The sequence below is a fragment of the Bombyx mori genome, chromosome 1, assembly GCF_030269925.1.
Source record: "Bombyx mori chromosome 1, ASM3026992v2".
Classification (NCBI taxonomy): Eukaryota; Metazoa; Arthropoda; class Insecta; order Lepidoptera; family Bombycidae; genus Bombyx; species Bombyx mori.
In genome coordinates, this window is record NC_085107.1 from 7691464 (window position 1) to 7704274 (window position 12811).

At 34.7% G+C, this 12811-nt stretch overlaps 1 protein-coding gene across 1 annotated transcript in view; it reads right to left on the reverse strand.

Moving 5' to 3' along the window:
* The window catches only part of LOC101740977 (glutamate receptor 1), a 79470-nt gene that overhangs the window by 18291 nt on the left and 48368 nt on the right, over positions 1 to 12811 (reverse strand). Inside the window, exons 5-10 of the mRNA XM_038013394.2 lie at positions 7085 to 7338; positions 5449 to 5598; positions 3228 to 3437; positions 2500 to 2607; positions 551 to 776; positions 298 to 386 (exon numbers count right to left, since the gene is read on the reverse strand). Of these exons, the coding sequence (XP_037869322.1) occupies positions 298 to 386; positions 551 to 776; positions 2500 to 2607; positions 3228 to 3437; positions 5449 to 5598; positions 7085 to 7338 (1037 nt within the window). The remainder of the gene's footprint in view (positions 1 to 297; positions 387 to 550; positions 777 to 2499; positions 2608 to 3227; positions 3438 to 5448; positions 5599 to 7084; positions 7339 to 12811) is intronic.

The window sequence follows — 12811 nt, forward strand, 5'->3', positions numbered from 1 at the left end:
AGGAAGTGCGTTTCTCGGAAGTTACTTTAGATCTGATATGAACCCCTTTCTCGAGTATTCTTCAACATTATGATTCACCCTTCTTTAAAATAATGTTTCTAGATATTGCCTAACCATTTGCAGAGATTTGCATGTACCTTTCTTTCTTACTTTCGATGTTAAATTTAAAGAAATAACGAAGAAGCTAGGTGAAAGAGCCTCCATAAATCTATGCATATTATGCATCAATGATAATATTTAAATTAATCCAATAAAATACTGTGGGTTTATAATGAAGGACTAAGTGATAAAACTCACCTTTCTGACTATATCGTCGACTAATCTGGAAGAACCTTCTGAAAACAATTCCTCAGTTTTTCTATTGTCTTTCGTTATTCTTAATTCATCTAAAAATATAATTAACACCTTAAGTCAAGTTATTCAAATAAACTAGTGTGCTATGCGCCGTTTCTTTTGAAAGAATTCTGTAGACGTATGGAACATTTTCCGTGTCAGCTTTAGTTTTATTGAAAGTTTCAAAATACGATATACAAATAAACGAAATACGAACATTTAATTCCTAGTCTTTTCGCCACTAAATCGGCAAGGTCCTTGCAAAATCCGTGGAATTGTTCCTCTTTCTGTCCGAATTCAAACGGCTTAGGCATTAGGTAAGGCTCCTGTAGCACCGTTGTCACAATATACGTTCTATTTATGTCATACGACGCCGGTGATTTTAACTGAACGTGTTTCTGCGAGACAAGCTGTAAACCACGGACGTCCGACCACGTTGCTACCTAAAATAAAAAGGATTTAGTCGCTTCATCGCGTCTGTCTAGCACATAGCTTTGTCACCCTGTAAAGCAACAAAAGAGCTTACAAGCTATTTTACAACCCTGTAAAGTAACTTGTAAGCTCTTTGTATACCAATATAATGTACATAATTAAGAAAAAAAAAAAGTTTAACGTGACGACTATAAATAACTCATAGCCAAATAAATAACTCATTGCTCAAAGAAAGAAAATAAAAACGTAAAACCCAAACAAACAAAATGAATATGGAGATGCTTAACACAGAATAAACAAAACAGTTTATCAATTGAAAAACAAAACCAATAATCCGTTTGAGGGAAACACGGCTATTCTGTGAAAGCAAATTTTAAAACTTGTCCCGAGTGGCGAGTAGAAGAATGGGCCTAAAAGTTTTATTCGCATTGATTTATGAACGTTGAGAAATCATTAGTGAGTTGTGGAGCAGAAGTAGGGCGAAATAAAGTTAAAATTAACCTTCGACGAAAGTACCTGCTAACTGATGTGCAAAGTTTGTAAGGGTTTTAATAACCCTCATAAAATGGATCTGCGTACCCTGTTACGGTTTTCTTGATACTTTTCGACTAAAATTGGCTCGTAATAATTTACGAGGAATTGTTTAGTTTTTGGAATTGGTTAATTCATAGAAAGCCTTCGTCTAGTTTATCTGTTATCTGAAGGTCAAATTATTATTTTAATATTCACAATTGCACAATGCTTAATTGTATATATAATTGATTAAGCAATTAAAGATGCTCTCTAAGAATCCAGATTTTTTGCTGTGTATTTCTTTTTATTTTATTTTTTTACTCTGGATGTGCTGCTAATGGACCTCCTGATGTGAAATGGTTACTGGAGTTCGGCGAAATCACAATGTCTATGCCACCATTTTAATTATTTAAAATTTGTCTCAGCCTTTACAATAGAAAGCACAATTGCCCCGCGGTTGAAAACAAATAATAAAACCTGAGCAAGTATCTATTATAGTTTTGCACTTAACTGCGCGTTATTTTTATACATACATTATAAAACCAAACTATTGTTTTTTTTTCTGACTAGCTAATAAAGATCCTTCTTTTAAAATAGTCGTGTCAGATTTAATTCCAAATACTTATTAGTATATTGAAGGGATTGGTTAAATTATTTAGGTGTTTTAAATATCTATATACATCTATAAAAATAGCTACACATCTTAACGAAGTTCAAGTGGAAGAGTATTTTTAACCTGTCTATAGTTAATTTACTAGAGACCACAATACGCACAGGGCGAGCACCGCTAACCTCATTACGGGGTAAGATTTAAGCTCCAGTTACATTGTTATAACGTTAGTCTTTCAATCGCTTTGAACGAAGATGGTTATTTGTGAGTCCTTGTAATAAATAATGCATTTAACATATTAAATTTGATTAAGAAAAAGTAAAATACGTAAGGACTTATTTACTGAACGTCTGGTACTTAATACGCACAAATGACGACGCTTGTAGCTAAAAGTAAGTATTGTACTTTTTGACGAAGCATGTTGCTGATAACTCTGTTTCTATAATCTGACGAAGCGTGTTGCGGATAATAATATGTTTAAAAAAAGTGTTATTACATTATTGCGAAAAAAAAAAATTTAATACGCACATATGTCTGATGAATATACCAGATCAGAATCAATAAGATGTTCTGGACTAAAAATTTTGATAGCTCTTTAAATTTGAACTCACCTTCAGCATAGCACTTTGAACTGTCATCTCAACGACATTTAATGTGAAATTGTACCGATGACCTTCCTCATTAAAAGATATATTTCCGGTCAGACCTTCGATGTCCGTCTGAAACCAAATTAATTTTGACACTCAGCCTAAGATCTTTAATTTTGATTACTGTGATAATACAATTTGAGACTTACGTTCCTTAAATGTAGGTATATATTCAGAAAGGTCTCAAATGCATGAGAGAAAAAGGGAAAGACACCATTAGACAACAAAGGTGATCCTAAATAATGCACATTTTGATCGACCGGTCATCATTTGATATGCATTTAGCATATACATAAATGTGTGGGGTATTTAATTCAATCTATTAACATAAAATTAAAAGCCCTTTCTACTTTTATACAAGTAAGCGAAACCGATCAAGAGAATTCCATTTTAATCGAATCTAAAAGAGATTCTATATCTATTTCTACTGGTGGTAGGACCTCTTGTGAATCCGTGCAGGTAGGTACCACCACCCTGCCTATGTCTGCCGTGAAGCAGTAATGCGTTTCGGTTTGAAGGGTGGGGCAGCCGTTGTAACTATACTTGAGACTTTAGAACTTATATCTCAAGGTGGGTGGCGCATTTACGTTGTGGATGTCTTTGGGCTCCAGTAACCATTTAACACCAGGTGGACTGTGAGCTCGTCCACCGATCTAAGCAATAAAATAAATAAAAAATTCGTAATAACAAACCTTTTTTATCAGCCTTGAGATTTTGTCTCCATGCTCGAAAGGCACCACCCAGTTTTTCCCAGGATTACAGTCAATTACTTTAGTTGTGTTCATTTGACCAGCTGCGGCCCGACGCAGTGCATTCCTGAATGCATCCGGTTTCTTCCGCCAGAGTCTACTAAGCGCATCCATTAATACCTGGACACCGTCGTACATAAGCGCTGTTTTTGCCTGACAAATAAATATTAAAATGATAAAATATTTTCCAAAACTAAATACGAACGACGGATAATAAGAAATATACTTATGATCTTAAATCCATATAAGTGTAAGATAGAAATCTTATAAATATGCTTTTGAGGGTAGTTGTCAAATAACAAAAATACATTCTTGCTATGAAAAGAGTGCGGAACCTCGAAAGAAATAGCGAACAGCCTACTATTTACATGAATTAATAAAAAAAAGAAATTAATCATACAATTAAAAGTGATTTTTTCTTATTATTGTTACTTAAATTTTACTTTAATGTAAGTATATATTTAGTTGGTTGTACAAAGGTTTTTTCAAAACGCCATTATACCGCACTCAAAGTGTACATAGTATAATAATATTTAGATAAATACACGTGTACCATTTTAAGTTCACAGTACGAGAATTAAATGAATGAGATAATAATATGTACTACAACGTTCAGACTCATAGCACGTTTCATTAAGTGTTAACAACAGTGATGAGTTAACTTACTCCAGAACAATTCTCTTGGGTACACGCATTCGACGCGAAAAAGTCCTAAGTGTATTTGCTCGGAAAGGGGAGATCATATGGAATAATAATTTATGCAGAGGTACCCCACTCACGGTTTCATTAGGGCGTACGTGAGTTAGTGAAATCTACATAAACGCGTTATTACTCCACGTCAAAATTTCTTCGTGAGCCGCCATTTTCAATACCCTACTATATAATTGTATACTTAAGGCGTATGTTACGTGGAGATAACACATTATTACACATTAAAATACTAGTACAAGTTCAGTAAACGTAATGCTATCGTGAAATTGAATGTTATCAAGCAAACGAGAATCATAAGAAAGAAAATTATCTTAACGCTTATCTAAAATTTCAACCAAAGAAGCTTCTGGTAATTATTAGATCAACAAAAGCGTTCTTTTCAGAAAAAAACTTGAGGAAATAATTTTCTCGTTTAAAAGGTGAAGTCCATATTATTTAATGTTCTTTCGCGGTTTTTGATAAAACTGGATAAAACTTTGCCTTAAGTTTTTGTTTGAATCCTATAAACTATAACGAGCTAGGCTTAGTATATTTTAGCATTAGATTTTTTTTGTATTTTTAATCACATTTGTTTGGCTGTAATTTAAGAGAAATATAATAACCAACAACATTTTTTTGATAATGAATAAGGCTATAAAGCAGTGGCGTAAGAAAATGTAATAATATATTTAAGTAGAAATCATTGTTCTTGCGATGCGAGTCAGTTAAACACTTCAAATACATTAGATTTTAGTATAACGTCATAAAAGAATTTCTCCAAGTAAATACATCGAGTCTATGGCAGAAAACCTACATTTGAACTAACATTCACATTGGATCGCGAGTCTATGGCAGAAAACCTCCATTTGAACTAAGGTTCACATTGGATTGAATTTTTAATCCTTTTAATACAAGTATATTATATTACAGTTCTGAAGTACAAATTAATAAACTTATGCGCTAACCGAATACTAATAATAGAGAATATCGTAAAATTTACAGATAACCAAAAGGACCGCAAACCAATTAATTGAAATTTGAATGAATTTATTATCAAATATTAAACAACATTTCCACCAAAATGAAATATTAAATTAATTTGGAAATTACCGTGCTAGTCCAAATTTTACCCTAATGTACATACATACATATGTTAAAAGTAAGAAACATTTCCAGAACTTTCAGAAAAGGAAAGTATAAGAATATTCATGCTATGTATATTAATTAAAAGTTTTGGAGCTCGCTCTGAATATGTTCACTGACTGATAGCATAATAATAGCATTGATAGCATAATTATATCTGTCTTCGACACGGCTATTACAATAACATTCAATGTACTGTTTATCGGTATCCTGATATTATTTATCGAATGTCACTTATGGCTCTTAATATAGCTTACAGCTTAGCTTAATATAGCTTAGCATACGATTCTTTTCGTACTTACCAATGTGACGATTAACGCACAACACTTACCGATATAGTCCCCTTGAACCGGGGGTCCATTCTTCGCAAACCTTCCATGAAATCGCGAACAATCTTCCTAGAGTGGTCAACGATGCGGAACCCCGTAATATTGACTGCTCCGTACTCGGTAACCTCATTCTCCCAATGATCATCCATCACCTAGTAATTGGGTATTTTTTTAGTACCTACTTCACAAATTACGAACCTTAGAATTTCGATTTAAAGATACCTTCATATCTGTTCTGGTTTTAGGTGTTGAGGCTTATATAGAAATAATGTTAATACCAGTATAAAAGATAGGAGACAGTGAAATTATGTTGACCGTTTCTACTCACTATACTTGAGACCTTAGAACTTATATCTCAAGGTGGGTGGCGCATTTACGTTGTAGAAGTCTATGGGCTTCAGAAACCACTTAACACCAAGTGGTCTGTGAGCTCGTCCACCCATCTAAGCAATAAAATAAAAAAAACTCAATAAGAATTCTAACTGAATAAATGTCAATAAAGATTAGTAGATGATTAGTAGACATTTAAAAAAAATGCCCAATTCCATAAGTATCACTTGAAACGATATACAGCTGGACGTTTAATTTATATTTCACGGTCTTGCCCTTTTATAGTGGTATTCAATCATGGACACGTGTTAATTGCATGTCTCATTAGAAGAATTGGAGTCCTTCTGCGCAACTCGAATAACCATGAGGTCAGATTGCTCAATACGAATAGGTACGTCGAGCATTTCATCCTTTAGGCCGCGACAACTTCAATCTGTATTGTGTAAAAAAACAATTTACATGCACACCATGTAAATTGTTTTTTTACATAAGAGTATCAGATAATAAATACTACCAATTTTTCTAATGAAATACGTACTCAACAAATGTTCACGATTGACTTCCACGGTGAAGGAATAACTATGTGTAATAAAAATTAAACCCGCAAAATTATAATTTGCGTAATCACTGGTGGTAGGACCTCTTGGGAGTCCGCACGGGTAGGTACCACCACCCCGCCTATTTCCGCCGTGAAGCAGTAATGCGTTTCGGTTCGAAGGGTGGGGCAGCCGTTGTGACTATACTGATACCTTAGAACTATATCTCAAGGTGTGTGGCGCATTTACGTTGTAGATGTCTATGGGCTCCAGTAACCACTTAACACCAGGTGGGCTGTGAGCTCGTCCACCCATCTAAGCAATAAAAAAAAAAAAAGAAAAAAAAAAAAAAAAAAATCTAAATATCTGAATATATAGATGCTAACGAATTTACGATTATCAATAATTTGTGATTTAAATATGAAAAATAAACTGCCAAGTAAATTTTTTTTGTTGCCTAGTTGGGTGGAAGAGCTCACAGCCCACCTGGAGTTATGTGGTTACTGGAGCCCATAGACATCTACAACGTAAATGCGCCACCCACCTCGAGATATAAGTTCTAAGGTCTCCGTATAGTTAGAACGGCTGCCCCACCCTTCAAACCGAAATGCATTACTGCTTCACGGCAGAAATAGGCGGGGCGGTGGTACCTACCCGTGCGGACTCACAAGAGGTCCTCCCACCAGTGAATGAAATTAACGGAGCAAAGAATTTTCAAATTTTGACTATAAGCCGACACGGGACTAAAAAAGTTCAGTCATGCAATACTTACTAGTCCACTGAGCATGTAGTGGTATGTCCTGCGCCCCAATTGAACTTTTCGGACGTGCTCGACTAATATGCTTTTGGCGTTTTTCGCATTGCAATCAAGCACAATGCGCTTGTTGCCCCAGCGATCGTGTTGTTCCAATGTTAACAGGAATTCCAAAGCTTCTGACGCGTTATTAATTCGCTTCACAAGGGAGATTCGGAACGCGGTACGGCCGGGCTGCATGGATTGGTACAGCTGCTGGAGCCTCAATAATCCTGACAGCGAAACGTACATTTTTAGACCACTGACATGTATTTCTGACGAGGGATTCCATATTTTGTGTTTCAATGTGAAACAATGAACACCATTTGGTTTTTATTTAAAAGAAATACTCTACATTGAGTGTGATTTTTAAATAAACTTAATTCAATTCATCAGTACATTGGAAAATTGTTCAATTATTTAGTTTAGTAAATAATTGGTGGTTTTAATCAATAATTAATACCAACATGCATTGCCGTTGCTTATTGCTATAATAATAGGTTGGGGAAAAAGTTTCTTCGCATTTTTTAAGAAAATTCACAAAATTTCTTAATATAGTTTATTTACAGTTAACTAAAGTATATAGGTAGCATTTAGTTCGATAACTTTTTGCCATCTTGTAGGTAGGGACATGATCCCATTACTATAGAAATTTTGGGGCTTCTGATCAAAATACCACGACAATTGGTTTTGGCAGTCCTCTCGTGATGTTAACCTGACACTGCCTAAAGAATTCTGAAGAGACCGAAACAGGTGGAAATCTGAAGGTGCAAGGTCAGGACTATACGGCGGATGCATTAACACCTCCCAGCCAAACTCTCTCAATTTTTGCTGAGTGGCTAAAGATGCGTGAGGTCTAGCGTTATCATGAGGAAAAACCACACCCCTTCTGTTGATTAATTCCGGCCGCTTTCTCTCAACTTTTTGCTTTAATCTCATCAGTTGTTCGCAGTAGAGTTCAGAAACGATGGTCCTGCCTGGTGGTAACAGCTCATAATGTATAATGCCCTTCCAATCCCACCACACACACAGCATCACCCTGTTGCGAGTTAACCCGGGTTTTGTCACAGTCTGTGAAGACTGACCGGCCTTTGACCATGACCTTTTTCGCACGTTCTTGTCGTACGTGACCCACTTTTCATCACCAGTTATCAGCTTCTTCAAAAATAGTTCGGTTTCATTACGTCGTAATAAAGAATCACAAATGAGTACACGGTTCATTCAATTTCTTTCAGTGAGCTCGTGAGGTACCGCTTTTTTGTGTACCCAGTTTTTTCAAATGCGCCATAACTGTCTTGGGGTCAATCACCAGCTCTTCAACTACGTCGTGACTACTAATATGCCGATCTTGCTCCACTTTTTCAAAAATGGCATCCATTTTATCCGTAATAGGGCGGCGACCAGAGCGTCGTGTATCTTTGACATCAAAATTGAAATGAAAACGCTTAAATTGAATTGATTGAAAACGCTTAAACCAAATCTGTGCTACTCTCACAGACACTGCACTAGGTCCATAAACATCGCAAATTTTTTTCGCGGCCTGCGTTGTATTTTTACCTTTTTGTAGTAAAGTTTTAAAATGTATCGAATTTCTTCATTAGATTCACTCTTCATCTTGACAGTACGAATAATAAATAAAAACACATTTTTTCTAATTTTAATCGGGAATTATCTCTGGCTGGTTTTGGTATCATTAAAAGTTTAATTTTTAAACTTTTAATTTTTAAACTTTTAATGATACCAAAACCAGCCAGATACAAATAGTATAGCCAAAGAGATTTTATTACAAGTTCATACATATTTAATGCGAAAATACATTTTCCCCAACTTATTAATAGCTCATATGTCCAATAATATAATAATGTAATGCTAAAATTATTATACTATATTATTAGTACTTAAATTAAAATTGAACACCTTGTTATGATTGGATCAGGTTGAATTGGTCTTTACGTTTTTAAGTAATCATTTAAGTAGTCGTCACTCATGAATATCAGCACTATTAGAGGCACACCCTGGAGTATTTAGATCGACAGAATCCCTTAACTAAACAACGTGACCGCTGTGTATTTGGACTTGTAGTGTTTGTATTGACGTATGTACAAATATATAAATATTAGTACAGTACAGAGTTGTAGTAGACGGCAGAATAAAATACAATATTAGATTGAAATCACTGGCAGCATTTATATGCCGGTCTATTTTCCAGTTCTCCTAAACCAATTCGAGTCCACACGAATTTTATCGAATTAAACGCCCCATATAAAACAAGCGAAACGAAAAAGGGACAAAGCGTGTTCCGAAGAGGCAAAAAAAAATAAAAACGTTTTCGCTGTGCGTGAGTGGGAAGCCCAGGGTACCAGTATATTTATAATAATGTATCTATCTAATGAAACGGATAAAAATGCGATACCGTGCTTTGTTCACGAGCATTCGCGTATTATCTATTGATACATTATGACAGGGAAAGGTTTACGAACACGGAAAAATAATTTAATTTTGTGTTATTGTTCAAAGATTACAAAAAAGAATACATTATGAAATAAATGTGTTTGAAAATGTTCATTTACGAACATATTAATAAGGGTTTCCCTGGAAAAACATAATTAGACAACAAGAACAAATAAGTTGATTGAAATTTGCTTGATTTAAAATGATTGTTTTTTTACTAGATAATATCAGCGTTTTCAGAGGTCTTTTTTGCCACGTACCATTCAGCTATGGAATGAGCTCCCCTCCACGGTGTTTCCCGAGCGCGATGACATGTCCTTCTTCAAACGAGGCTTGTGGAAAGTATTAAGCGGTAGGCAGCGGCTTGGCTCTGCCCCTGGCATTTCTGAAGTCTATAGGTGACGGTAACCACTCACCATCAGGTGGGCCGTATGCTCGATCGTCTGCCTACAAGGGCAATTAAAAAAAAAATGTCGACGATGATGTTCACATTGTGATGTGTACGAGCATTGATGTCGCCTACCATCAGATGGTTCGTAAGTTCGTTTTTACGGCAGCCAATTAAAGCTTAACGAAAAGGAAATCACTCGATCTACAACTCGGTAAGAAGATACATTAACTCCTTTCACTTGGCTGGTAGCTGTCAGGAGATAGCATATATTCGACATAATACGAATCGTAATATGATCTGTACAGTTGAAAGCCGATTGAGGAAAAATCTGCGGCGTAGAATCAACGCAAGTGTAGTTTGTATTATAAGAAATCTAATGTACTTATACCAAACGATAAGACTATTTTGATATATACTTCTTGCAATTGGGTTCCAATTTTTTCAAGGAAAATTTATTCGTATCTAATGACTGTTGAAAGATGTCTTGATGACGCTGTGGGGATAATATCGTGTAGGTACTAAAAATTTAACTATCACTAAAGCGTTTTTTATATTTATGATTTTTAGTGGTAAGGGTATTTATTGTATGCCCGTACATTGTCTTGTCTATGTTTGGAGCGAAATTGTTCAGTATGCATTTCACAAGATATGGAGGGTAAACACGTTCAACAATAAAATTAAAGAAAAAAGTTATATATACCTATATATAATATATATTTTACACGATAGCAAATCGAACAAAAAAATCCACCACGCCTAATATCAATGGCGAAACATCAACTTTACGATGAAAAATATCAAATCTAGAAATATACCAGACACAATGTATGACAAAGTACTTTGATAAATAATACCTTTCACAGCAGAAAATAAAAAAAAAACCCCTAAGACCTAATACTATTACGAGATACTAGGAGAGCTAACGAAATGACAGAAACTTTGTTGTGAATCGAAATAAATCGAATGGTTGTTGAATTTGACGTAAAAACAGTCACATCTGAGTCGATCCGGATCGATCAATTGTTTCCTACAATCAGTTTATTATTCATTAAAATAATTTATCTAAAAGTGACGTGTGAAATAATAGGTTCATCCCAATAGAAATTATTCGAAAATATTCAAACTGTTTGTAAGATATTCCCCCAATTTGGTGGCATTAAGCCAAGCGTGACTTGAACGCAACTTGAAGCCACACTACTCATGACTTAGACAAGCACTCTGATCACACCATTAAGACTAAGAATTGGAGCCCACTGTTGAATACGTTACAAACGTAATGCACACCAAAGTTGCATAGGTACAATTTACGTTGAAGTAGGAACCGACTATCTATTTATTTGTTATCTGTTTCTACGTGATTTAAATTAAATCAGGATTTCTCTGTTTTCAGAGATTATGATCGTTTGGGGAAACATGTACACAAAACAAAAAACAGATCGTAATCTGTTCTGCTGTTCTGTAGAATAGTGCAGAGCGGGTAAACAAAAAAATAATAAAAATGAAAGAAACAATGTGACTTTCCAAAATATAGGACTAAAGATCATAAGCAAACACTGTATTTTTACACATCAATATTTTGCAAGTTATCTTGTTTTGGTTCCACTATGTCTTCTCACGTCGTTTATTCGATTATATTGAAAGTTTTAATGATTATCATTGCCACTTCAGGAAGGCTCCCGTAATATTTTACACTTGACTCGCGATAAACAGTACCCAAGTTGTTCCAACAAATGTAACAATTCATGAAATATTTTGCTCTAGCTCTAGCTTATATTGATAATAATAAACTGTATATATGTTAAAAAAAAACTAGATATAAATAGCCTTAATTAAAAATCCTTAAGTAAATGCTTAAATTTTATTTTCAATATCTACAGAAAAGTAACGGCTAAATTATTAAATAAAATCCAATGTTTATACGAATTGTCCATTTCGATTTCGATTTACTTGTGTTTCAATGGCTCGTGGAATGAGTAGATTCTTGATTCTTTTGTTCAGAAGAGCAATTCTGCTACCAAGTGTTGCAGCCGCAGCTTTGCTTTTAGTTGTAATTGTTTACTTTTCTCGTTGTATTTGCTCGTCTCGAAAACAAATGTGTTTATTTTATGAGCCTAATTTTCTAGATCGATCTTAATGTCCGAATAGAAACAACTATGCGAGCATTACGTTGCCGTCTTAAGAAAATCTTTAATAATGTTCAGGCAATTTGATTAGAACTATTTTAAGGTTTTTTTGATTTTATTTTTATTGCCTAGATGTGTGGACGAGCTCACAGCCCACCTGGTGTTAAGTGGTTACTGGAACCCATAGACATCTACAACGTAAATGCGCCACACACCTCGAGATATAAGTTCTAAGGTCTCAGTATCGTTACAACGGCTGCCCCACCCTTCAAACCGAAACGCATCACTGCTTCACGGCAGAAATAGGCGGGGCGGTGGTACCTACCCGTGCGGACTCACAAGAGGTCCTACCACCAGTAAATACGCAAATTATAATTTAATTAATTATCTTTCTTTCTAAATTTATATATGTATATATATGATACAATGATATAAACTTAAATTAATTATAATTTAAGTTTATATCATTGTATCATTGTATCCATTATTTGTACTTACTTAATAATAAAGGCAATTAATAACAACTATTCTAGAATCGATTATAAAATACGGATAAGAATTAATTATTTTAATGAATCGTTCTAGGTAGGATAGGTGTCTAGCAGGATCTCATTATCTCTCTTGACCTCTTGCCTGATCCATTAGATGGATCTTTTTTTTTTGTTATTCACCCAATTTTATCATTAATTGTTTCTAAATTTAAGATCGTTTTAATTTATTATTCACCACTAAATGGAACTA